General features: G+C 42.9%; 3 protein-coding genes across 3 annotated transcripts; all 3 read left to right on the top strand.

Annotated features, from left to right (window-relative positions):
- Positions 1 to 1138: 1138 nt before the first annotated feature.
- Positions 1139 to 3748, top strand: LOC101075789 (ladderlectin-like). Its single transcript, XM_029839498.1, has 8 exons — positions 1139 to 1273; positions 2281 to 2350; positions 2438 to 2467; positions 2550 to 2717; positions 2871 to 2962; positions 3066 to 3191; positions 3312 to 3411; positions 3520 to 3748. Exons 2-8 carry the CDS (start codon positions 2302 to 2304, stop codon positions 3588 to 3590), a joined length of 636 nt encoding a protein of 211 aa, XP_029695358.1. The 5' UTR covers positions 1139 to 1273; positions 2281 to 2301; the 3' UTR covers positions 3591 to 3748.
- Positions 3749 to 7987: 4239 nt separating this feature from the next.
- On the top strand, positions 7988 to 9778 carry LOC101075787 (ladderlectin-like). Its single transcript, XM_003979651.2, has 7 exons — positions 7988 to 8165; positions 8275 to 8304; positions 8387 to 8554; positions 8708 to 8799; positions 8903 to 9028; positions 9149 to 9248; positions 9357 to 9778. The coding sequence occupies exons 1-7, from the start codon at positions 8117 to 8119 to the stop codon at positions 9425 to 9427; spliced, it is 636 nt and encodes a 211-aa protein (XP_003979700.2). The 5' UTR covers positions 7988 to 8116; the 3' UTR covers positions 9428 to 9778.
- Positions 9779 to 21751: 11973 nt separating this feature from the next.
- Positions 21752 to 24601, top strand: LOC101073654 (ladderlectin-like). The gene is made up of 8 exons (XM_029838952.1): positions 21752 to 22036; positions 23124 to 23193; positions 23291 to 23320; positions 23403 to 23570; positions 23724 to 23815; positions 23919 to 24044; positions 24165 to 24264; positions 24373 to 24601. The coding sequence occupies exons 2-8, from the start codon at positions 23145 to 23147 to the stop codon at positions 24441 to 24443; spliced, it is 636 nt and encodes a 211-aa protein (XP_029694812.1). The 5' UTR covers positions 21752 to 22036; positions 23124 to 23144; the 3' UTR covers positions 24444 to 24601.
- Positions 24602 to 27277: the final 2676 nt, after the last annotated feature.

The following is a 27277-nucleotide window of genomic DNA, read 5'->3' as shown; positions in this document are numbered from 1 at the left end:
TGGGTCTAATAAAATTAGCCAAATTACTAGAAATGAGAGAGGCACCATCCCATGTGGGATGGACACCGTCTCTCCTAATCAGACCAGGTTTTCCCCAAAAAGTGCTACAATTGTCTATAAAGGCCACCTGGTTTTCGGGGCAGCACCGTGACAGCCAGCGACGAAGCGATGACATGCGGCTAAACATTTCATCGCTGGCCAGATTGGGGAGGGGACCAGAGAATGCCATGGAGTCCGACATCGTTTTAGCGTACTTGGACACCGACACTATGTTAATTTTGGTGACCTCCGACTGACGAAGCCGGGTGTCGTTGGCTCCATCTCGCAAGCAGCCATGAATTTGCATAAATAAAAGCTGAGAAAGCATCGCAGACCAAAAAAAAAAACATACAACAGAGCAAACCTACTGCCGATGCATCACATTACACAAGTGGCTCAATATAAAAGGTAATTTACATTCACCGAGTTGCAGTTAAACCCTTAAAAGATACATCTCCTGGATGCACTGGGACACATCATCAGTGATGTATCCTGGGTTCATAGGGTGTTTCGGGTCTCACAACATCATACACCCTCGCCCAGGCGACCCAGCCGGGGTGATCAAGACCCGGCTTGTGTCCCAGTAGCAACCCACGGATCTGCCCTTTTCAGCCACAGCCACCTCGTGGCTTTCTCTGCAGCTTCACTTGCAGCTTTAATGGCCCTCTTTTTGGCTGTCCCTGTAATTCCCAATCGGCCAAAGGCTTTACAGAGGGAGCGTCCTGCAAAGCCTCTACAGCCAACTTCTATGGGCTCGTAGAAGGTCCTCCAGCCCCTGCCCCTGCACTCCTCCACCAGCTCCTGATATTTGGCACGTTTCCTTTAGTTGGCTTCCTCAATTCGCTCTTCCCAGGGCACTTTAAGCTCCAGCATGATCAGGTGTTTCGAAGCCTCTGAGATGATGATCATGTCTGGCCGTAGAGATGTTGTTACGATGTGCTGGGGGAATATCAGTTGTTTTCCCAGGTCAACGTGCAGTTGCCAATCAGGAGCTGTGTGGAGGAGTCCCGTTGTTATCTGTGGGCCTGCACGAGGTCTCTCTCCAGCTTTTATGAAGGAGATTGCCTTCTTCGGCGCATGATGGTGTTTGCTGGTGCTAATGGCCAGGGCTATGCTCTCAGCCACTGCTTTGAGTACCTGGTCGTGGCGCCAGCGATAGCGACTATCAGCCAGGGACTTTGGGCAGCTGCTAAGGAGGTGTTCCAGGGAGCCTCTTCCGGCGCAAAGGGAACAGGTGGGTGTCTCGCTCTTTCCCCACGCATGGAGGTTTGCTGGGCTGGGGAGGGCGTCGTAGACTGCCGCCACAAGGAACCGGACGTGGTGGAAGTCTGCCTGCATGATGTTTGACCAGGTAACTTTGCGCTGTAACGCACTCTCCCACCTTGTCCATGCCCCCTGCTGCTGGAGTCCCACTGCCCTACCCACTCGCTCTTCCTCCACGCCTGCTCGGACCTCCTCCTGAAGTAGGTGGTTTCTCTCTTTGCCCCGGGCATGGCTGACTTGGGTCTTTGGGAAGTAGCCCAAGCCTGTTCTTCCTGTTGCCACGGCCCCAACTAGTGCCTTTTGCCTTAGGCGTGACTCAGCCACATCCACTGCCTTTTCTGCCTTCCACTTCCTTCCTGTCTTCACCTCAATCCCGGCTGATGACACCTTGCAGTCCCTGGAGTCTCTGTACTGTAGGGCTTCTCTTGTGCGTGCTACCTTAAATTCTTCAGTGAGCCCACTGAAGGGTAGCTGCAGGGTGTTACTTGCCCCTAAACACTAAAATTCTCTTTATGTGGTTCAGTTAGGTTGATGTGAAAACAAAAGGTATTTCACTCTTCTCCATTCTTTTTTTACACCAGAGGAACATTCATGAGGAGACATTTATGTAGAACATTACCTGAAGTAGAAACAGGTTTGTGATGTATTTGACTGTACATTCATCAGATGACGAGGGAGGTTCTTCACCATTAAATAGGAGAAAACAAAGATTTAGTATGAATCGATAATCAATTAAGTCAATTCAAGTTTGTGGTTATTATGCCAATAAAGGCACGTGATTCTGAGATAAAGAACAGCAGCAGCACGTTCTAATAGTCACATAACGTGCTCATGACAGTATATAAAGAGCTGCAACAATCACTCAGCTCATACCTGACCAATATCATCTCACCTGACAGCGAAGACATCCACCTGTTTTCAGCCAGAGGATCTGGTCACTCTCAGCTCTCTCTAGAATAATTCTTCATCTCAACACAGAACGACCTGCTCAGCATCACCATGAAGACTGTGCTGATCCTCTCGGTCCTGCTGTGTGCTGCCCTGGCAGGTCTGACAAACACACACACACACACACAAACACACACACACACACACATACACACAGGATGATTAACATTAATGTTTGTGTATGCAGCTCCAGCAGAAGTTGAAGAAAAGTCTCCAGGTGGGTGTTTAAGATGTTTGTTTTTATCCAACCAGGCATTCAGATGTGGATCTGACCTCTGACCTCTTTAATATATTCACAGAGATGCCAGCAGGATCGAACCCACAACCAGTGGAGGAACAAATGGCTGCTGCACCCGCCGAGGAGGTAGTGAGCGAAGATGAGAATGGTGGTGCTGGTGGTGCTGAGAAGGAGTCAAAGATGCTGCAAGAAGAGGAGGATGAAGGATCTGATCCTGCTTCCAGAAACGGTAGGAATCATGAAATAAAACAACCTGGTTTGCTCTTGTGTTGTATCTGTGGTCCCTCACAGCTGGGAGGATACATGTGGGTGTGATGTGAGCAGACGTTTCTGCTGTGACAGCTGGAAAAACAATCAGTCATAATAAAAATGTTCTCTGCAGCTCGTGTTAACTTCTGTCCAGACGGCTGGTTCACTTATGGCTATCGATGCTACATCTTTGTCAATTCTCCCATGAACTGGTACAGCGCTAAGGTACTATTACGACCACTCAAGTTCGGAGGATGAGTAATTCCAATAATTTAGACAGGGTGGTCCTTTTTTGGTATTCAACCTTTGCTTGTGTTCTGTCCAATAGGATCACTGCAACAGTTTGGGTGCTAACCTGGCCTCAGTCAGCAGCCCCAGAGAGTACAGCTTCTTGCAGCAGATGACAAAAACCTCCAGCCAGTCCATTGCGTGGTTGGGGGGTTTTTACCTGCAGGTACCAACTGATGAATATCTGGTCACACAGTCCAGAACTGAGACTGAAGTCCAGCTGGTTGTTAAGTTGGTTCTGGATGTCTATCAGATCGATCTAAGATGGATTGTTTTTGTGTGTCAGGGCCGTTGGCTGTGGATCAATAATGAAGGTTTCTATTATACCAACTGGTACTCGCAGTACTCCTCTGTCAGCTACCCCTGCATGTTCTTATACAGCACCTGTAAGTACAACTGTTACCACACTTCAGGAGACGATGTGACTGCAAAGTTTCTGTATGATGTAGGAAGCAGCATGAATTTGTCTTAATTTTGTTTTCTCTCATTTTTAGATGGTTGGAGTAACACGGTGTGTACTTCTTCATATCGCTTCATCTGCTCCAAGAGCCCATTTGGTTGTTAATCTATTGATCTATTCTATCTATTGATAGAAAAGCCACTACTTTGTACTTTGAGATCATTTTATTTTGTTTCTGTCATTGAATCTCTTGTTTTGTGTTCATTTTTTGTACATGAGAGCTGCAGACAGTGTCTTATAAAAGAGAAAATGTTAAAAAAAAATGTGCCAGTTGAGCATCTTTTTTTATATACCCTGCTAAATGAACCTCTAAAGCATGTTTCTTGCCACATTTTATCACCAAAAGAGTTTTAGCATGTCGTGGTCTGGGAACAAACCAATAGCATTTTTCCAGCATATCGTCAGCATAACAATGTCTGGAAAACTCAAGGATCCAAAATTTGGTCAGAACCTGATTTCTCCATCCTTGCCATTGGCCCCGCCTTTCCTTCATAACTTTTAAACTTTGTTTATAGATGTTGACCTAAAAGCTTTGGGAACAGAAACATAACTTCAGCATTTTGCTGGCTTTATTGTTCAAAGTTTAGAGTGTAGAGTTGAGACCCAAACCGTCAGCCTCTAGCTCTCCATCAAACAGGTCAGAGCCTCCTAACCACTATGCCAGTCTGAACTTACAGAGGAAAGACTCATGTATTAAAGCTTGGTTAAGTTGGTGCAGAGAAAATTCATCCAGCCTCTGACCGTTTTCATTCAGAAAGAGATTCATAAAAAATGTAATGGTCTGAGTGTTAAATTAATGCTTGATCAAAAATAAGGGAACAAAAAGAGATGAAAAAGTGACATAAGTTACAAATGCTTCATCAGGCACTATGAGAAATAATATGAAAGGGTGGGGGGGTGGGGGGGTAGCTTTCTGTAGGGGACTGGGCTGAGAAGTGGAGGGCTCCAGGTTCAAGCCCCGATGCAGACCAAAACTTAGAATGTGTCCTGGGAGCAGTGGGAGGTGCCAGCTGGCGACCCATTCAGGGGTGAACCCTGTCTTCTCCCTGATGCAGGTGGGATTGGCTTCAGTACCCTCCCCACAACTCTGCAAAGGACAGAGATGTCAGTGGATAAAAAGAAAAAAATATGAAAGTGCGGAAAAACTGATTAATTGCATGCTATTCATGAGGAGGTAGACCTAAATCAGTAATCTTAGACTTAGACTTGGACAACTTTAATGTCGTTCAGCACAAGAGTGTGCAGAATGAAACTGCATTACACTTGGCTCAGCACAGTGATAAAATATGTAATGTACAGAATAAATACCGGAATGTATAATGGACAAATCTAAAACTGTACAATACCAGTATATGCCAAATGTGCAGGTCAGATTAAGAGTCTACAAAAACCGTACAATACCAGAATTTTTCAGAAGTGTAAAAGTCAAATCAATAGTCAGATGAGATCGCCCTCCTGGGATGGGTTTGCAATTCAAAAGTTCTGATGACTTGGGGGACAAAGCTGCTACAGAACCTGGTGGTCCTGCACAGGAATGCTGCGCCCAGAGGCTAGCGGGAAAAACAGTCCATGATGAGGGTGAAGGGGTCTCTGCTGATATTTTCAGCTCGGGATAAGCAGCGCTTCTGTGCAATGTCCTGGATGAAGGGGAGAGAAGTCCCAATGATTTTCTCTGCTGTTCTCACCACTCATCTCACACCCTTCCAATCAGAAGCGCTGCAGCCTCCACATGCAATTTGCCAGGGTGCTCTTTCTGGTGCTTCTGTAGAACATAGTGAGGATGGGGGGCAGGTGGGCTCTCTCCATCTTACGCAGAAAGTACATGCACTGATGTGCCCTCTTGACCAGTGACGCAGTGTTTACAGACCAGGTGAGTTTGTATTTGATGTGCACCCCCAGCAACTTACTGTTGACCACCTCCACAGGCGTGCTGTTGGTGATAAGAGGAGCGTGGGTGGGCCGTTTCTAAAGTCAACCATGATCTCTTTTGTTTTGTCCACATTCAAGATCAGACTATTGTCCCTGGTCCAGCCCATCAGCTGCTCCACCTCTTCTCTGTTGGCCAGGTCGTTGTCGTCCCTGATGAGACCCACCATTGTTGTGTCATCCGCGAACTTCACAATGTGGTTGGTAGCACATCTGGGAAGGCAGTCGTGTGTTATCAGAGTGAATAGCGAACAGTGAATATTGCGTTGGAAACAGCCCTGATGGGCGCTATGCTTAGAGTGATGACGCTGCAGGTGTTCTGTCTGACCCGCACTGACTGTGGTCTGTCAGTGAGGAAGTCTAGCAGCCCATTGCACAGGAGGGGTGTTGAGACCCATGGGTCCCAGTTTATCTGCCAGACATTGTGGAATAATGGCGTTAAATGCTGAACCCGAAGTCCAGGAACATGTAATGTGTCAAAAATTGAAAAATGCAAACTGCTTTATCATCGACATTTGACTGGAGGCTCAACAAATGCTGTAGTCATATATCCTGTCACGGCCTTTGAGTGACTGCTCATTTGATTGATATGTTTTCATTTTGAACATGCACATGCAAAGACAATAAAATAAAGGTATGAGATAAATAATAATTTAGTAAAGAAAAAACAGTTCTAGATGCATGCTTTAACAAATAATATACCTGTTCATAAAGGAGTGGGAGGAAGTAAACTCTAATGTGATCCTACCCCTTGCTGATTGACTTGGGTCAATAGTAAAACAACCAGTGCTGATGTGATAGCCACTGTCCTTTGACCCTCGAACTGGGTGAGTGAAAACCTTACTGGGAAGAAACTGAGCTTTGAATTTTACTGTCACAACATGCTGTCAAATTGCTCACAACCTCTGAATGCCAGCAGGTACTTGATTACTTTGACTGTTCCCCACTTGAACATTTGCTGTTCCAGGGTTTCGCCCAAGGGTGTTCCTGATATTATTCATCTGGTACTGCTCCTGACTGCAGCTATTTTCATCTCTGCAACTACTTTTTTCCCACTTTTTGTAGTTTGAGCGCTTTATCTCTTTGCATTTAAAAAAAGGCTACCAAGATAAAAAATATGGGTTCTGACTAAAGTGGCCAAAATGAGAAAATTTAATTTAAACAGATTGTTTGAATGCATCAAATACTGAAGCAAATGCTGGAGCAGCTGCTGTATGAAGTGCTGAGAAAGAAATTTGCACATTTCCTGAGAGCTCAACAGTCTGCTGTTGCCTTGAAGAGACTGTCCACAAATCAAGGTGCACACGTGCATGCACAAAGCATATCTCTACAGGTGGCTCACGAGCCACAAAACCCTCTGCTTGGAGATTTACAACCTGAATTGCTTAATTATAAGGTTTTGAACAACAGCTCAGAAAGTGAACTTCAGTCTTACATCAGCACAACAACATAGATAAATGAGGGCAGACTTTTCCAGCAGTAAAATAATTTAATAATAAACTATAATTATTTCAAATCTGACTTTTCATAGAACACGTGTGACCAGAGCTAGATTAATAACAGACCCAGTAACAGATGATAACAGCCCAAAAAAATAAAAAGATCAAAATGAGCAAACTAAAATGTTAAAGGTTCTCCCCACTTAAATGGGTAGAAATATTCACAAATATTCACAATTATTTAAAAATACAATAAAAAAAAATTAAAAACATAAAAATAAAAGCTGAGAAAGTGAAAATTATCTGAGATAAAGGGAAAACCTAGCCAAAGTTTAATAAACAAAAAGGACAAATCAGATTTACTTTCAGTTTATCCACCAATAAAAATATGTTTTTATCCATGTCCATGAAAACTTTCTGGAACCATAATTGCAAATTCTTTTTAACTGTAAAATTATTTTTGTTAATTATGTTAGTTTGGAGTAATCTGAAGCTGAGTATGTATACTTCAGTGAGTGAACACTGGTAAGTAGAAACGCGATAAATATGAGATTTATTGTATCCAAGTACAATAAATTAAGATAAGTGAGTAAGTAAAAGCAGCATTCTGCAAATGCTCCTCAGCTGACAGGCTAGTGTCACACACCAAAAAACCATACAACTAACAGAGCAAACCTACAGCCGATGCACCACATCATGCATGTGGTTCAATATAAAGGGTCATTCACAGTCACCGAGTTGCACTCTTCTCTATTCTTTTTATACCAGAGGAACATTCATGAGGAGACATTTATGTAGAACATTACCTGAAGGGGAAACAGGTTTGTGATGTATTTGACCACAACAGTATTTAGTTCCACTTTGATGAAACTTTGAAGAATGTAAGATTTCTTTGTTGTCGCAAAGTTTCTCTCTAGACTGTACATTCATCAGATGACGAGGGAGGTTCTTCACCATTAAATGGGAGAAAACAAAGATTTAGTATGAATCGATAATCAATTAAGTCAATTCAAGTTTGTGGTTATTATGCCAATAAAGGCACGTGATTCTGAGATAAAGAACAACAGCAGCACGTTCTAATAGTCACGTAACATGCTCATGACAGTATATAAAGAGCTGCAACAATCACTCAGCTCATACCTGACCAATATCATCTCACCTGACAGCGAAGACATCCACCTGTTTTCAGCCAGAGGATCTGGTCACTCTCAGCTCTCTTTAGAATAATTCTTCATCTCAACACAGAACGACCTGCTCAGCATCACCATGAAGACTGTGCTGATCCTCTCGGTCCTGCTGTGTGCTGCCCTGGCAGGTCTGACACACACACACACACACACACACACACACACACACACACACACACACACACACACACACACACATACACACAGGATGATTAACATTAATGTTTGTGTATGCAGCTCCAGCAGAAGTTGAAGAAAAGTCTCCAGGTGGGTGTTTAAGATGTTTGTTTTTATCCAACCAGGCATTCAGATGTGGATCTGACTTCTGACCTCTTTAATATATTCACAGAGATGCCAGCAGGATCGAACCCACAACCAGTGGAGGAACAAATGGCTGCTGCACCCGCCGAGGAGGTAGTGAGCGAAGATGAGAAAGGAGGTGCTGATGATGCTGAGAAGAAGTCAAAGATGCTGCAAGAAGAGGAGGATGAAGAATCTGATCCTGCTTCCAGAAACGGTAGGAATCATGAAATAAAAGAACCTGGTTTGCTCTTGTGTTGTATCTGTGGTCCCTCACAGCTGGGAGGATACATGTGGGTGTGATGTGAGCAGAAGTTTCTGCTGTGACAGCTGGAAAAACAATCAGTCATAATAAAAATGTTCTCTGCAGCTCGTGTTAACTTCTGTCCAGACGGCTGGTTCACTTATGGCTATCGATGCTACATCTTTGTCAATTCTCCCATGAACTGGTACAGCGCTAAGGTACTATTACGACCACTTAAGTTCGGAGGATGAGTAATTCCAATAATTTAGACAGGGTGGTCCTTTTTTGGTATTCAACCTTTGCTTGTGTTCTGTCCAATAGGATCACTGCAACAGTTTGGGTGCTAACCTGGCCTCAGTCAGCAGCCCCAGAGAGTACAGCTTCCTGCAGCAGATGACAAAAACTGCTGGCCAGTCCACTGCGTGGTTGGGGGGGTTTTACCTGCAGGTACCAACTGATGAATATCTGGTCACACAGTCCAGAACTGAGACTGAAGTCCAGCTGGTTGTTAAGTTGGTTCTGGATGTCCATCAGATCGATCTAAGATGGATTGTTTTTGTGTGTCAGGGCCGTTGGCTGTGGATCAATAATGAAGGTTTCTATTATACCAACTGGTACTCGCAGTACTCCTCTGTCAGCTACCCCTGCATGTACTTATACAGCACCAGTAAGTACAACTGTTACCACACTTCAGGAGACAATGTGACTGCAAAGTTTCTGTATGATGTAGGAAGCAGCATGAATTTGTCTTAATTTTGTTTTCTCTCATTTTTAGATGGTTGGAGTAACAACGTGTGTACTTCTTCATATCGCTTCATCTGCTCCAAGAGCCCATTTGGTTGTTAATCTATTGATCTATTCTATCTATTGATAGAAAAGCCACTACTTTGTACTTTGAGATAATTTTTTTTTTGTTTCTGTCATTGAATCTCTTGTTTTGTGTTCATTTTTTGTACATGAGAGCTGCAGACAGTGTCTTATAAAAGAGAAAATGTTAAAAAAAATGTGCCAGTTGAGCATCTTTTTTTTATATACCCTGCTAAATGAACCTCTAAAGCATGTTTCTAGCCACATTTTATCACCAAAAGAGTTTTAGCATGTAGTGGTCTGGGAACAAACCAATAGCATTTTTCCAGCATATCGTCAGCATAACAATGTCTGGAAAACTCAAGGATCCAAAATTTGGTCTGAACCTGATTTCTCCATCCTTGCCGTTGGCCCCGCCTTTCTTTCATAACTTTTAAACTTTGTTTATAGATGTTGACCTAAAAGCTTTGGGAACAGAAACATAACTTCAGCATTTTGCTGGCTTTATTGTTCATAGTTTAGAGTGTAGAGTTGAGACCCAAACCGTCAACCTCCAGCTCTCCATCCAACAGGTCAGAGCCTCCTAACCACTATGCCAGTCTGAACTTACAGAGGAAAGACTCATGTATTAAAGCTTGGTTAAGTTGGTGCAGAGAAAATTCATCCAGCCTCTGACCGTTTTCATTCAGAAAGAGATTCATAAAAAATTTAAAGGTCTGAGTGTTAAATTAATGCTTGATCAAAAATAAGGGGAAAAAAAGAGATGAAAAAAGTGACATAAGTTACAAATGCTTCATCAGGCACTATGAGAAATAATATGAAAGGGTGGGGGGGGGGGGGGGGGGGGGTAGCTTTCTGTAGGGGACTGGGCTGAGAAGTGGAGGGCTCCAGGTTCAAGCCCCGATGCAGACCAAAACTTAGAATGTGTCCTGGGAGCAGTGGGAGGTGCCAGCTGGCGACCCATTCAGGGGTGAACCCTGTCTTCTCCCTGATGCAGGTGGGATTGGCTTCAGTACCCTCCCCACAACTCTGCAAAGGACAGAAATGTCAGTGGATAAAAAGAAAAAAATATGAAAGTGTGGGAAAACTGATTAATTGCATGCTATACATGAGGAGGTAGACCTAAATCAGTAATCTTAGACTTAGACTTGGACAACTTTAATGTCGTTCACCACAAGAGTGTGCAGAATGAAACTTCATTACACTTGGCTCAGCACAGTGATAAAATATGTAATGTACAGAATAAATACCGGAATGTATAATGGACAAATATAAAACTGTACAATACCAGTATATGCCAAATGTGCAGGTCAGATAAAGAGTCTACAAAAACCGTACAATACCAGAATTTTTCAGAAGTGTAAAAGTCAAGTCAATAGTCAGATGAGATCGCCCTCCTGGGATGGGTTTGCAATTCAAAAGTTCTGATGACTTGGGGGACAAAGCTGCTACAGAACCTGGTGGTCCTGCACAAGAATGCTGCGCCCAGAGGCTAGCGGGAAAAACAGTCCATGATGAGGGTGAAGGGGTCTCTGCTGATATTTTCAGCTCGGGATAAGCAGCGCTTCTGTGCAATGTCCTGGATGAAGGGGAGAGAAGTCCCAATGATTTTCTCTGCTGTTCTCACCACTCATCTCACACCCTTCCAATCAGAAGCGCTGCAGCCTCCACATGCAATTTGCCAGGGTGCTTCTGTAGAACATATTGAGGATGGGGGGCAGGTGGGCTCTCTCCATCTTACGCAGAAAGTACATGCACTGATGTGCCCTCTTGACCAGTGACGCAGTGTTTACAGACCAGGTGAGTTTGTATTTGATGTGCACCCCCAGCAACTTACTGTTGACCACCTCCACAGGCGTGCTGTTGGTGATAAGAGGAGCGTGGGTGGGCCGTTTCTAAAGTCAACCATGATCTCTTTTGTTTTGTCCACATTCAAGATCAGACTATTGTCCCTGGTCCAGCCCATCAGCTGCTCCACCTCTTCTCTGTTGGCCAGGTCGTTGTCGTCCCTGATGAGACCCACCATTGTTGTGTCATCCGCGAACTTCACAATGTGGTTGGTAGCACATCTGGGAAGGCAGTCGTGTGTTATCAGAGTGAATAGCGAACAGTGAATATTGCGTTGGAAACAGCCCTGATGGGCGCTATGCTTAGAGTGATGACGCTGCAGGTGTTCTGTCTGACCCGCACTGACTGTGGTCTGTCAGTGAGGAAGTCTAGCAACAGTGGCAAGGAAAAACTCCCCTTTAACAGGAAGAAACCTTGAGCAGGACCATGCTCATGTTGGGGGACCCTCCTGCTGATGGCCGGCTGGGTAGAGAAAGAGGAGAGGAGAGGAGAGGAGAGGAGAGGCATAGAGCATAAATACTGTACATTTCTTTGCGTGTATGTTCAGAATCATAACAGCATGAGATTAACTTTATTTTCTTAATACTTTGTAGTTGCAGTGAAGCCAGTGTTTAAATGACAAAACAAATGTAACTCCCACATGTTAATAGTGTCAACTTTAACATTTACAGGACGTGAAATATTTTGTACGGTCATGCATTGCATTCTAAAAGGAGTCAGATACTAGGGCATTGATAATATCTAATTGATATTTCTGAAGCACTAGGACAAATGAGTTCAAGCAATGTGGCCATCAAAGCATACAAATGATTTAGTTTAAACATACATACTGTATATGTATGATGGGGAAAATTAGGAATTTTGGAATACATTTATAAACCCCTGAAAAAACAGAAATACTATATATACCACATTAAGACAGAGATTGTGATCTATCGTAGTGATGAGCTGGATTTAGGAAACTTTTTTTTTTTTAAATATAACTTTGGCCCGCTATGAGCTAGGAAATAATCTTTGTAACTTTATCATTTTTGACCAAAGATATAAAATCATGTTAGAGTCTAATTACTCTGTGCCGTTACAGGCAGGGTGCGGCTAGTGTGTTTACCGAGTGAAGGTGAATCCTTTCTTCCTGGAGCCGCCTGTTGGATCACAGGCTGGGGATACATTCGTGAAGGAGGTGGCTCATTCTATTAGTCTCACACAATGATGATTTGCCTTTATTTGGATTGCTTAGCTAAAAAAGTTTCAGATGATAGATGAGGGCACCTTCAGAGCACTGCCCAAGCACCACTGAGCAAGGTACTGAACCCCTAAATACTCACACAGGACCCTACAATGAGATGAAGACTCATCCAGGGGTTTATATATTACTAAAAGGCAGACTAATGGCAACTATGAAGCTTTCTGGGTGACCTAATGTGTTTGATTTTTAGTTGAATTTCACAGTGCTTGACTTGTCCTCTATTTCTGTCCCAGGCTTTGTGACAAATAACTTAAGGCAAGCTCAGGTCAAGGTAATTGACCAATCTGTCTGCGGCCACTCCAGTGTCTATGGGACATATTTAACTCCTCGAATGATGTGTGCTGGCACCATGAGTGGAGGCGTGGACTCCTGTCAGGTATAAAATCTGCATATGCAGCAGGTATTTGATGATTGGGTTTTATTTAAAGAAGAATCATCACCGAGAGCAAAAATCATCTGTAAAATGGATCAAATTTCACTTTTGTCATTGCCTTGAGGGGAACCGGTGTTGATGGGTCTACTTCCAATTTTTCTGCCTTTACCATTTTTTCCCTGTCAGACAGGAGGTCTGTGACAGAACTGCAGGTGGAATCTGCCATTTTAAACTGAGAAATCTTGTCCTGTTGCAGGTCCGAGATTATTGCATTGAAAGTGGAGCTGAAGTCCACAAGCAGGATGGCCAGCCCATAAGGGCTGGGTGGACTTTTGAAAGTCTCAAGCTCCTGCTGGGTCAGAGGAGGGGGTGGTAAGGGTGAGAGACCTGGGGAGTGGAGTCATAATAGGAGGTACATTGAGGACTGTCCCATTGTCTTTCAAAGCAACAGTAAACTCATTCAGGTCATTTTCAATGCATTTCTGACTTTATTGTATGTAAGGTCTTGTTTTGGATTATTTTTTGAGTGTTCTTATTACATTATATATCAAATACAGTGTCTTTGTTGTAAATATTACAGTGTAATTTGTATTTCTGAGACTCTTCTCACTTTTTGTTCCACAAACCAAAAAAAATGAAAACAACAACAATGGCTACCTCATCGTCATCATCGAAACTCTTACTTTTACCGAATAAAGAAATGATAATGTATCAAATTGCTTCATTTCTCTGATCGAGGTAATAAAATATAATTTTTTCTAGAGTGCCCAGTCCTATGAAAAGTGAGAGCAGCCATGTACTCGCTTTTATTTATTTATTTTTTAATGATTGATCTTGATTAGAAGTGATTAAAACATTTGGTTATCTAACATAGTCGCACTTCTTTGAATAATTTGAGGGATGCAGCTCACTATGGGATGCAGTCTCCCACGGCCCTGACAGGACCATTTATATCAATCAGAATCAGAAGAATCAGAAGCAGATTTATTGCCATTGTTCATGTAATACACAGTATTACACAAGCTAGGAATGTGTCTTGGTGTGATGCTGCGACATTCAACATAAAGAAGACAACACTAGAATAAGATAAATAAAATAAGACATATATACAGTATATATATAAATAGTAAGAAATAGTGCAGGTCAATGCAGGAGTAATGTGATGTATTGTTCGTGAGTCCGACTGGCTGCTGTACATGGTGCTTAAGTGATAAGTCACTTGGTGTTCAGCAGCCTGATGGCAGAGGGGAAGAAGCTGTTCATGTAGCGGGAGGTTTTGGTCCGAATGGACCGTAGTCTCCTGCCTGAGGGGAGGGGGGAAAACAGTCCGTGACCAGGGTGGGAAGGGTCTGCCGTGATCCGACCTGCACACCTCCGGGTCCTGGAGATATACAGGTCTTGGATGGATGGAAGCCTGCAGCTGATCACCTTCTCGGCAGCGCGCACGACGCGCTGCAGCCTCAGTCTGTCCCTGGCGGTGGCACCAGCATACACACCAGTTTCTTATTCAGAAAAAGTTTTTTTTTTAATCAATCTGTCAAATCCTGATTGGCCACTGAAAGTTTGTCATCAATGCCTAACCCAGTCATTCAGTCTACTTTAATAGTGTGCACAGATAAGAGTCCCTCAATTCAATAAGCAAACCTTTTGTAGCTGTCCAGCAAAAAGGGTTGTCTGGTGAGACACCTCCCTCATAATAGACTTAGAGGGAGGTGTTCTAATATTATATTATATTTCTAATATTCTAATATGTCCCTTTTTGGGTCCAGCCCAGGAGAGAAAGTGCTGATGGCTCCTGTTGATATGTGTCCTGATCATCTACAGTAAGAGTGTATGTGAACTCATCACCTTAAGTACAAGAACCAGAACTACACACATATTCTCCGGGGTGAACTCAGTGGATGCAGGGTTCACAGAGAGCGCATGGATAACATGTTATCATAATGGAAATATAATGCCAATGGAGCCTGTCTTGTTTTTCTCTGATCCTACTGATCCCGCATACAGTGCATCAACACCTGAAGGTAAGGCAGCCCTGAGCTCCATATGAGGACCTCTGAAGATGTACCTTTGGCCAACAGACTTTTTATTAGCATCAATATCGTCGCCCATCGACACATTATACTCCAATTCTAATAGGAACATAGATATATAACTAATGTTGATGTTCTCTGTATATGTGGAGAGGGACCCTTATTATTAGGAGCGGGCCCCCCTCATCTGTGGCTCTCCTTAAGGTTTCTTCTTATTCAGAAAAAGTTTTTTGTTTTAATTGTCCTTTTGAGGACAATAACATACAGGTTTTGGGCTGGGAGGGGAGAGGGTTCAAAGAGGACTGAAAAAGGCCATCTATGTCAAACTGGAAAGACCATTATTAAACAGAGGGGTCTGAGGCTTCACCTGTCACCTGTTTTCAATAGTGTCGAAAAACCTCCCCAGGAGGAGCAGAGGCCATTTACACAGGGCCACTAATGAACCCCATTGTGTCAAAGGAAGTTTCAACAACCCGCATAATGAGGGGTGAAACAGCCAACAATCAGGTGACCGAAGCTCCAAATGTGTTAATGGCTCCTAATGAGTATAAGTATCTGGGACTCCCCAACTGTCAGTTAGAACTGATGAAACCTCTTGGATGAGAGGTGAAATATCTTCATGAAACTCAAAGAGTCCAGTTGTAAGATTGAACTACCAGAATTACCATGACCTGGATGACTGAGAACCTCCGCTGACAATGTCCATTGTGATTGGCTTACATGGGGTGCTAAGTAGTTTTTCGTTTGATTTATGGAGTTTTTTGGACACTCAGGAGATGTTTTACAATAGCTTTGCACATCAATCTACATTGATGACCAGTAGAACTGTGATGCTGGTGACCTACATGCCCTGCAAAGGGAATGGTGTTTGCAAGTAGCATTACAAGTGATCTACAGCTACTTGGCGCGTCAAGCCTTCTGTCCCCCCATTACTCCTCTTAAAGGATATCATCATCAAGAACAAACATTGAGCCACCAACATTAGCTGTATGATCATTACCAATGAACATTTTTATGAACAGAAATTTTAGTGAGGGATGAAATTGCTGTCACACAGTGATTTTGTCTAGGACTTCCCCTTAAAAATTTTTGATCCATCTGTACATTTTTCATTTTTGGTCCCAAATGATATAATATAAATATAAATGTATAAATTTTATAAATATAACTTTTACACTATATCATTTTTTCCTTAAGTATGTCATATTCAGAAGGTTCACAATTTATTTTGGATTTTTTGGGGGGTTTGGCCTTTCCTTTAGCTGAGCTGTTGATGATCTAAGTTCTGTCTGCTGATTTGATGCATTTGCTTTTCCTACTTTATCTATCTCTTCATTACTGTAATTATGGATGATTCAGTTTACAATCTTCAAAAGTGTCAGAATATATTGTCATTGGCAACAACAAAGTGCACGGAGATGCACAGATGTGAAAATCAGTATGGGAAAGCTTGGGACTTTTAGATTTAATTCAATTGTTTTTGCAGTTTATGAGGGTTTTTTTTTTCTAAAAAATATTACAAACTCAGGAACTGTTATATTTTCTACTCTTTACAGGTATAGAAGAAAGGAGATCCTGCCAAAGGTGACATTCCCAGCTTGATTTGGGAACTATTCCTGTCTGGCTGCCAAACATGCAATGTCCATTTACAGATGTCTCCTGCTGACCATTGCATGTTTCGCAGTAACTGAACCTTTTGACATCAACAATCTTTTTAAATAGCCTGACACTTGTTGTTGTCCATATGATAAACTCAACATGGTACTGGAAGTTGGAGAATTTCCTTATCAAGCCACACACGTATTCACAGGAGGGAAAGTCTCGATCGGACCCACACCTCCCCCTCATGAATGCCATGAAATCGACTAAATTTTTATCGCCAAATGATGTTGCCATCACAATAATTGATCTCACAGCGTTGCCAGCATCTCACCTGACAGGCCTTTGTCACCCCACTGGGTCATGGCTTCCTCTCCTCCCCCTCCCTCCCTCCCTCCCCTCCCCTCCCCTCTCCTCTCCTCTCCTCTCCTCTCCTCTCCTCTCCTCTCCTCTCCTCTCCTCTCCTCTCCTCTCCTACCTATTCTATCCTCTGCCTGTCCTCCTCCCCCTTCTCCTCTCTCTCTACCCAGCTGGCCATCAGCAGGAGGGTCCCCCTACATGAGCCTGGTCCTGCTCAAGGTTTCTTCCTGTTAAAGGGGAGTTTTTCCTTGCCACTGTTGCTTGTTGGGGGTTAGGCCCTGGGATTCTGTAAAGCACCTAGAAACAATTTTGATTGTAACAGACGCTATATAAATAAAGATTGATTTGATTTGACATTCCACTGTTTATTTTGATTGATTGATTGATTGATTGATTGATTGATTGATTGATTGATTGATTGATTGATTGATTGATTGATTGACTGATTAAAAAAGGTAAATGTGAATTTAAAATACAACTACTGCAAAGAAACTGCAACAGACAAGAGGCAGTTGGAAGGACCACTGGACAGACCAGTGTATTTAGCGCCTTCTAGTGGACTTGTAACTTCATTTAAAGAGGGAGCAAGAACATGAAATGCCTTATATGTTAATAGCTATTGAATTGGATGCATCAAAGACTGAAGCAAATTTTTGAGCAGCTGCTGTATGAAGTGCACATATGCATGCACAAGTCATTTCTGTGCAGGTGGCTCACTAACCACAAAACATTCTGCATGGAGATTTACAACCCAGATTACTTAATTATAAGGTTTTTTATACAGCTCAGAAAGTGAACTTCAGTCTTTCATCAGCACAACAACATGGATAAATGAGGGCAGACTTTTACCAGCACTAAAATATTTAATTATCATGTTAATGTGAATGCAAAAAGTCTGTTTCCATCCTCTCCATTTTTTGTTTTTACACCAGAGGAATGCTCACAATGAGAATTTTCTCTGAAGTAAGAATATATTTGTGATTTATTTGACCACAACAGTATTTGGTTCCACTTGGTGGGGAGCTAGATAGGGAGGTTCTTCAGCGGCATGTGGGACAAAACAGATTCAGTATTGACCAGTAATTGTTTCAAGTTTGTGGTTATTATGCCAATAAAGGCACGTGATTCTGAGATAAACAACAGCAGGTTTTGAACAACAGCTCAAAAATTGAACTTCAGTCCTTCATCAGCACAACAACATGGATAAATGAGGGCAGGATTCTACCAGCACTAAAATAATTAAACAAAATCTATAAATATATCAAATCTGACCTTAGATAGAACACGTGTGACCATTAAAAACAGACCCAGTAACAGATGATAACAGCCCAGAAAAATTAAAAGATAAAAATGAGCAAACTAAAAAATGTTAAAGGTCTTCTCCACTTAAATGGGTAGAAATATTCACAATAATTTAAAAATACAATTAAAAAATTAAACACATAAAAATAAATCAAATCAAATCAAATCAATCCTTATTTATATAGCGTCTTTTACAATCAAAATTGTTTCAAGGCGCTTTCCAGAATCCCAGGACCTAACCCCAGACAAGCAACAGTGGCAAGGAAAAACTCCCCTTTAACAGGAAGAAACCTTGAGCAGGACCAGGCTCATGTAGGGGGACCCTCCTGCTGATGACGGGCTGGGTAGAGAGAGAGGAGAAGGGGGAGGACAGGTAGAGGATAGAATAGGTAGGAGAGGAGAGGAAAGGAAAGGAAAGGAAAGGAAAGGAAAGGTGAGGAAAGGAAAGGAGAGGAGAGGAGAGAAGAGGGGTAGAGGAGAGGAGAGGAGAGGAGAGGGAGAATGAGAGGAGAGGAGAGGAGAGGAGAGGAGAGGAGAGGAGAGGAGAGGAGAGGAGAGGAGAGGAGAGGAGAGGAGAGGAGAGGAACAGAGCACAGAAACACATACAAAAATACACTATTTATACAGTGGGTCAGCAGGGCCGGAGGTCATCATGTAGCTCCGAAGGCGGCGATACCTGTAAATGAATACGGGGGGAGAGAAGCAGAAAAACTACACAAGAATCAGCATAACTAGTTTGCTTGATGAGGAGGAAAGGAGAGGAGAGGAGAGGAGAGGAGAGGAGAGAGAGGAGAGGAGAGGAGAGGAGAGGAGAGGAGAGGAGAGGAAACCATGACCCAGTGGGGTGACAGAGGCCTGTCAGGCGATCATGTTTGTGGACCTCGGCAGCCTTGGCCTATAACAGCGTAGCTAAGATGTGACCTAATGATTAGACGACCCCCTAAGTATGATAATTTGTCTGTCTGTAATAGTAACTGGAACTACAGAATTAGTAACAATAAGCTTTTTCAAAGAGGAAGGTTTTAAGTCTGATCTTAAAAGTAGAGATGGAGTCAGCCTCCTGTACCTGGACAGGGAGCTGGTTCCATAGCAGGGGGGCCTGGTAGCTAAATGCTCGGCCCCCCATTCTACTCCTAGAAACTCTGGGAACCACAAGTAGACCAGCATTCTCAGAGCGGAGTGGTCTATTGGACTGGTAAGTTATCACTAGATCCTCCAGGTAGGATGGAGCTAGGCCTCTATGGACCTTGTAGGGCAAAAGAGGGTTATAAAAATTATTCTAATTTTAACGAGCAGCCAATGAAGAGACGCCAATACAGGAGTTATGTGATCTCTTTTGCCAATACCTGTCAGAACTCTGGCTGCAGCATTTTGGATCAGCTGGAGGCTTCTTAATGAGTTGTTTAGACACCCTGATAATAAAGAATTACAATAGTCCAGCCTGGAAGAAACAAATGCATGGACTAACTTTTCAGCATCATGCCGCGTCAGCAGCTTCCTGATCTTTGTGATGTTTCTCAAGTGAAAAAAGGCACTTCCAGAGACTAATTTAATGTGTGAGTTGAAGGAGAGATTTTGGTCAAAGGTTACTCCTAGATTCCTCACAGAGAGACTAGATGTTAATGAGATACCATCTTGAGTGATCATGTGATCTAATCTATCCCTGAGAGGTTCAGGACCATGACCTCAGTTTTTCCTGAGTTAAGGAGGAGGAAATGTGAAGACATCCAGGACTTTATGTCTTTAAGACAGGTCTGGAGCTTCACTAACTTCTCTGTCTCCCCTGGTTTCATGGATAAATAAAGCTGAGTGTCATCAGCATAACAATGAACATTTATCCCATGCTGCCGAATAATGTTCCCTAAGGGAAGAATGTACAAGGTGAAAAGGATTGGTCCAAGTACAGAACCTTGAGGAACCCCATGGCTAACTCTACTGTATGAGGAGGGGAACACCACGGAGAAAAAAAACTTTGTCCATTCTAAGGACCAAGTCAGATAAGAAATCAGAGAAATCAGACAGGAACTCTGAATGTGGCCCAGCAGGGGGCCGATATACAACTACAAATAGAAGTGGCTTTTCTGCCTTCCAGTTCAGATGGGTGATGCCAAGAGTCAGGCTTTCAAATGAACTGGAGCCATGTTTTGGTCTAGGATTAACTAATAACTTGGAGTGATAGATTGCTCCCACTCCCCCTCCTCGACCAGTAACACGAGGAATATGATAATTAAGATGGGAAGGAGGAGTAGATTCATTTAAGCTAACATACTTCTCCTCCTGAAGCCAGGTCTCAGTAAGACAAAATAAATCAATGTGATGATCCGCTATCAGGTCATGCCCTAACAGGGATTTACACAAATAAATATTTAACAGTCCACATTTAATTGTGATATTAGTTTCTCCAACTTGTGCTTTAGTATTAATTTTAATAAGATTATAGTGATTGACCGCTCCCCTGCTCTGTGCTTGGTGAACTTTTAACCGTGGAACAGAGACTACCTCTATAGTGTTAAATATGTTATTGTTGGCAGATGAGGTTTCTATGGAAGCAGCAGAGAGGTGTGTAAGACTACAACTCTGCATCCTGGTCTGGACCCTGGATTGTCAGGTCACTTTGGGTCTAATAAAATTAGCCAAATTACTAGAAATGAGAGAGGCACCATCCATGTGGGATGGACACCGTCTCTCCTAATCAGACCAGGTTTTCCCCAAAAAGTGCTACAATTGTCTATAAAGGCCACCTGGTTTTCGGGGCAGCACCGTGACAGCCAGCGACGAAGCGATGACATGCGGCTAAACATTTCATCGCTGGCCAGATTGGGGAGGGGACCAGAGAATGCCATGGAGTCCGACATCGTTTTAGCGTACTTGGACACCGACACTATGTTAATTTTGGTGACCTCCGACTGACGAAGCCGGGTGTCGTTGGCTCCATCTCGCAAGCAGCCATGAATTTGCATAAATAAAAGCTGAGAAAGCATCGCAGACCAAAAAAAAAACATACAACAGAGCAAACCTACTGCCGATGCATCACATTACACAAGTGGCTCAATATAAAAGGTAATTTACATTCACCGAGTTGCAGTTAAACCCTTAAAAGATACATCTCCTGGATGCACTGGGACACATCATCAGTGATGTATCCTGGGTTCATAGGGTGTTTCGGGTCTCACAACATCATACACCCTCGCCCAGGCGACCCAGCCGGGGTGATCAAGACCCGGCTTGTGTCCCAGTAGCAACCCACGGATCTGCCCTTTTCAGCCACAGCCACCTCGTGGCTTTCTCTGCAGCTTCACTTGCAGCTTTAATGGCCCTCTTTTTGGCTGTCCCTGTAATTCCCAATCGGCCAAAGGCTTTACAGAGGGAGCGTCCTGCAAAGCCTCTACAGCCAACTTCTATGGGCTCGTAGAAGGTCCTCCAGCCCCTGCCCCTGCACTCCTCCACCAGCTCCTGATATTTGGCACGTTTCCTTTAGTTGGCTTCCTCAATTCGCTCTTCCCAGGGCACTTTAAGCTCCAGCATGATCAGGTGTTTCGAAGCCTCTGAGATGATGATCATGTCTGGCCGTAGAGATGTTGTTACGATGTGCTGGGGGGAATATCAGTTGTTTTCCCAGGTCAACGTGCAGTTGCCAATCAGGAGCTGTGTGGAGGAGTCCCGTTGTTATCTGTGGGCCTGCACGAGGTCTCTCTCCAGCTTTTATGAAGGAGATTGCCTTCTTCGGAGCATGATGGTGTTTGCTGGTGCTAATGGCCAGGGCTATGCTCTCAGCCACTGCTTTGAGTACCTGGTCGTGGCGCCAGCGATAGCGACTATCAGCCAGGGACTTTGGGCAGCTGCTAAGGAGGTGTTCCAGGGAGCCTCTTCCGGCGCAAAGGGAACAGGTGGGTGTCTCGCTCTTTCCCCACGCATGGAGGTTTGCTGGGCTGGGGAGGGCGTCGTAGACTGCCGCCACAAGGAACCGGACGTGGTGGAAGTCTGCCTGCATGATGTTTGACCAGGTAACTTTGCGCTGTAACGCACTCTCCCACCTTGTCCATGCCCCCTGCTGCTGGAGTCCCACTGCCCTACCCACTCGCTCTTCCTCCACGCCTGCTCGGACCTCCTCCTGAAGTAGGTGGTTTCTCTCTTTGCCCCGGGCATGGCTGACTTGGGTCTTTGGGAAGTAGCCCAAGCCTGTTCTTCCTGTTGCCACGGCCCCAACTAGTGCCTTTTGCCTTAGGCGTGACTCAGCCACATCCACTGCCTTTTCTGCCTTCCACTTCCTTCCTGTCTTCACCTCAATCCCGGCTGATGACACCTTGCAGTCCCTGGAGTCTCTGTACTGTAGGGCTTCTCTTGTGCGTGCTACCTTAAATTCTTCAGTGAGCCCACTGAAGGGTAGCTGCAGGGTGTTACTTGCCCCTAAACACTAAAATTCTCTTTATGTGGTTCAGTTAGGTTGATGTGAAAACAAAAGGTATTTCACTCTTCTCCATTCTTTTTTTACACCAGAGGAACATTCATGAGGAGACATTTATGTAGAACATTACCTGAAGTAGAAACAGGTTTGTGATGTATTTGACCACAACAGTATTTAGTTCCACTTTGATGAAACTTTGAAGAATGTAAGATTTCTTTGTTGTCGTAAAGTTTCTCTCTAGACTGTACATTCATCAGATGACGAGGGAGGTTCTTCACCATTAAATGGGAGAAAACAAAGATTTAGTATGAATCGATAATCAATTAAGTCAATTCAAGTTTGTGGTTATTATGCCAATAAAGGCACGTGATTCTGAGATAAAGAACAACAGCAGCACGTTCTAATAGTCACGTAACATGCTCATGACAGTATATAAAGAGCTGCAACAATCACTCAGCTCATACCTGACCAATATCATCTCACCTGACAGCGAAGACATCCACCTGTTTTCAGCCAGAGGATCTGGTCACTCTCAGCTCTCTCTAGAATAATTCTTCATCTCAACACAGAACGACCTGCTCAGCATCACCATGAAGACTGTGCTGATCCTCTCGGTCCTGCTGTGTGCTGCCCTGGCAGGTCTGACACACACACACACACACACACACACACACAAACACACACACACACACACACATACACACAGGATGATTAACATTAATGTTTGTGTATGCAGCTCCAGCAGAAGTTGAAGAAAAGTCTCCAGGTGGGTGTTTAAGATGTTTGTTTTTATCCAACCAGGCATTCAGATGTGGATCTGACCTCTGACCTCTTTAATATATTCACAGAGATGCCAGCAGGATCGAACCCACAACCAGTGGAGGAACAAATGGCTGCTGCACCCGCCGAGGAGGTAGTGAGCGAAGATGAGAATGGTGGTGCTGGTGGTGCTGAGAAGGAGTCAAAGATGCTGCAAGAAGAGGAGGATGAAGGATCTGATCCTGCTTCCAGAAACGGTAGGAATCATGAAATAAAACAACCTGGTTTGCTCTTGTGTTGTATCTGTGGTCCCTCACAGCTGGGAGGATACATGTGGGTGTGATGTGAGCAGACGTTTCTGCTGTGACAGCTGGAAAAACAATCAGTCATAATAAAAATGTTCTCTGCAGCTCGTGTTAACTTCTGTCCAGACGGCTGGTTCACTTATGGCTATCGATGCTACATCTTTGTCAATTCTCCCATGAACTGGTACAGCGCTAAGGTACTATTACGACCACTCAAGTTCGGAGGATGAGTAATTCCAATAATTTAGACAGGGTGGTCCTTTTTTGGTATTCAACCTTTGCTTGTGTTCTGTCCAATAGGATCACTGCAACAGTTTGGGTGCTAACCTGGCCTCAGTCAGCAGCCCCAGAGAGTACAGCTTCTTGCAGCAGATGACAAAAACCTCCAGCCAGTCCATTGCGTGGTTGGGGGGTTTTTACCTGCAGGTACCAACTGATGAATATCTGGTCACACAGTCCAGAACTGAGACTGAAGTCCAGCTGGTTGTTAAGTTGGTTCTGGATGTCCATCAGATCGATCTAAGATGGATTGTTTTTGTGTGTCAGGGCCGTTGGCTGTGGATCAATAATGAAGGTTTCTATTATACCAACTGGTACTCGCAGTACTCCTCTGTCAGCTACCCCTGCATGTTCTTATACAGCACCTGTAAGTACAACTGTTACCACACTTCAGGAGACGATGTGACTGCAAAGTTTCTGTATGATGTAGGAAGCAGCATGAATTTGTCTTAATTTTGTTTTCTCTCATTTTTAGATGGTTGGAGTAACACGGTGTGTACTTCTTCATATCGCTTCATCTGCTCCAAGAGCCCATTTGGTTGTTAATCTATTGATCTATTCTATCTATTGATAGAAAAGCCACTACTTTGTACTTTGAGATCATTTTATTTTGTTTCTGTCATTGAATCTCTTGTTTTGTGTTCATTTTTTGTACATGAGAGCTGCAAACAGTGTCTTATAAAAGAGAAAATGTTAAAAACAAATGTGCCAGTTGAGCATCTTTTTTTATATACCCTGCTAAATGAACCTCTAAAGCATGTTTCTTGCCACATTTTATCACCAAAAGAGTTTTAGCATGTCGTGGTCTGGGAACAAACCAATAGCATTTTTCCAGCATATCGTCAGCATAACAATGTCTGGAAAACTCAAGGATCCAAAATTTGGTCAGAACCTGATTTCTCCATCCTTGCCATTGGCCCCGCCTTTCTTTCATAACTTTTAAACTTTGTTTATAGATGTTGACCTAAAAGCTTTGGGAACAGAAACATAACTTCAGCATTTTGCTGGCTTTTTTGTTCAAAGTTTAGAGTGTAGAGTTGAGACCCAAACCGTCAACCTCTAGCTCTCCATCAAACAGGTCAGAGCCTCCTAACCACTATGCCAGTCTGAACTTACAGAGGAAAGACTCATGTATTAAAGCTGCAGCTATTTTCATCCTTGCAACTACTTTTTTCCCACTTTTTGTAGTTTGAGCGCTTTATCTCTTTGCATTTAAAAAAGGCTACCAAGATAAAAAATATGGGTTATGACTAAAGTGGCCAAAATGAGAAAATTTAATTTAAACAGATTGTTTGAATGCATCAAATACTGAAGTGCTGTATGAAGTGCTGAGAAAGGAATTTGCACATTTCCTGAGAGCTCAACAGTCTGCTGTTGCCTTGAAGAGACTGTCCACAAATCAAGGTGCACACGTGCATGCACAAAGCATATCTCTACAGGTGGCTCACGAGCCACAAAACCCTCTGCTTGGAGATTTACAACCTGAATTTCTTAATTATAAGGTTTTGAACAACAGCTCAGAAAGTGAACTTCAGTCTTACATCAGCACAACAACATAGATAAATGAGGGCAGACTTTTACCAGCAGTAAAATAATTTAATAATAAACTATAATTATATCAAATCTGACTTTTCATAGAACACGTGTGACCAGAGCTAGATTAATAACAGATCCAGTAACAGATGATAACAGCCCAGAAAAATGAAAAGATCAAAAACAGCAAACTAAAATGTTAAAGGTTCTCTCCACTTAAATGGGTACAAATGTATTAACAAATACAAGAAATAAAGTTAAGTTAAAAAAAATGGGAAAGAAAAGAAAACAGAAAGTGAAGATTACATAACACAAAGAGAAAACTGAATAAAAAACAACCAAAAATAATTAATCAAATTTGCTTTCAGTTTCTCTACTACTAAAAACATGTTTTATCCATGTCCAAGAGGACTTTCTGTAACTATAAATGTACCATTGTCTTTAACTGTAAATTTATTTCGGTAAAGTATCTTAATCAATTGTATAACTCAAATCTGTGACTGGTGCAGTACTTATCAGCAAGGGCCTAGAAACAATTTTGATTGTAACAGATGCTATATAAATAAAGATTGATTGATTGATTGATTGATTGATTGATTGATTGATTGATTGATTGATTGATTGATTGATTGATTGATTGATTGATTGATTGATTGATTGATTGATTGATTGATTGATTGATTGATTGATTGATTGATCTGTTGCATAATCCGAAGGAGACTTCCTGAAACCATAAGTGTACTTTAGTCTTTAACTGTAAAATGATTTATTTTAATGGCACTGTATCACATAATTCAAAGCCTTGAATAGTGCAGTTCTCTCAAGAGAAAGTTATTTGATTTACTAACAAACAAATCTCTTGTTTGGTTAAGTAAGAGTAAAATTAAACTGAATGTGTGCAATTCATCAATTAAAGTAAATGAAACCTAGTAATTCTAAGCTTTTTTATTGTATACAAGTACAATAATAAATTAAAAAATAAAATTTTATCTTAATTAAGGAGCAAATAAAAACTCTGTTGTTTAAATATTCCTCAGCTAACAGGCTACCATCACACACCAATACCAGAGCAACTGTCCAACTGCAATGCAGTTAAACTCTATAAACTTAATTGCTTTTAGAACTTCATTTAGATTGATGTGATTGTCATTTGAGACAACTCCTAACTGAAGTCCAGTTTGAACCCCATACATACATACATACATACACACATACATACATACATACATACATACATACATACATACACACACACACACACACACACACACACACACACACACACATACATACATACATACATACATACATACATACATACATGCAATAATTGTTACAATTGATGCACACTTCACCTTAGGAAATAACGCAGACCAGCGACACAGGGAAAAGCCACTCATTATCTTTAATTGCAAATGCTGATTAATTGCAAAATGAGCACAAAATAACAGCAGAAAATCTGCGCTTTACTGGTTTACTTGTTGTGACTCCTACTCTGGCCCCCACCTCCTCCTGGGCAATCAGCTCAACCACCACCACCTGGGCCCTCTCCTTCAGCTGCCACCCAATCTGCCCAAACGACTCTGCACCCATAAAAGGCCCCTATGCACTCAGGCCAGTGCTTGATCTTACTGATGTTTTTGGCAACACGTCCCGTGGACCCAGCATCTCTCCAGGCTCCCCAGCGACTCCCTGCGTCTCCCTGCGTCTTCCTGCGACTCCTCTACAACCTTCCTAGCCCCTCTTCCTCTGACCTCTTCCTCTTCCCCTTCCTCGGACGGATTTCTCCTATCCTCTGGACACTTGGACTCCCCCACAGACTCTCGCCCCTGGATCTCGAACTTGGT

This window comes from Takifugu rubripes, chromosome 7 (genome assembly GCF_901000725.2).
Source record: "Takifugu rubripes chromosome 7, fTakRub1.2, whole genome shotgun sequence".
NCBI lineage: Eukaryota > Metazoa > Chordata > Actinopteri > Tetraodontiformes > Tetraodontidae > Takifugu > Takifugu rubripes.
This window is presented reverse-complemented; position numbering and strand designations above follow the sequence as displayed.

Bases quoted from the DNA above. Each gene is read 5' to 3' on its own strand.
- LOC101075789 (XM_029839498.1), top strand. From the start codon at position 2,302: ATGAAGACTGTGCTGATCCTCTCGGTCCTGCTGTGTGCTGCCCTGGCA. The intron at 2,351-2,437 runs GTCTGACAAACA...TTGTGTATGCAG, and splicing joins GCTGTGTGCTGCCCTGGCAG to CTCCAGCAGAAGTTGAAGAA. The intron at 3,412-3,519 runs GTAAGTACAACT...TCTCATTTTTAG, and splicing joins CATGTTCTTATACAGCACCT to ATGGTTGGAGTAACACGGTG.
- LOC101075787 (XM_003979651.2), top strand. From the start codon at position 8,117: ATGAAGACTGTGCTGATCCTCTCGGTCCTGCTGTGTGCTGCCCTGGCA. The intron at 8,555-8,707 runs GTAGGAATCATG...TGTTCTCTGCAG, and splicing joins TGATCCTGCTTCCAGAAACG to CTCGTGTTAACTTCTGTCCA. The intron at 9,249-9,356 runs GTAAGTACAACT...TCTCATTTTTAG, and splicing joins CATGTACTTATACAGCACCA to ATGGTTGGAGTAACAACGTG.
- LOC101073654 (XM_029838952.1), top strand. From the start codon at position 23,145: ATGAAGACTGTGCTGATCCTCTCGGTCCTGCTGTGTGCTGCCCTGGCA. The intron at 23,194-23,290 runs GTCTGACACACA...TTGTGTATGCAG, and splicing joins GCTGTGTGCTGCCCTGGCAG to CTCCAGCAGAAGTTGAAGAA. The intron at 23,571-23,723 runs GTAGGAATCATG...TGTTCTCTGCAG, and splicing joins TGATCCTGCTTCCAGAAACG to CTCGTGTTAACTTCTGTCCA.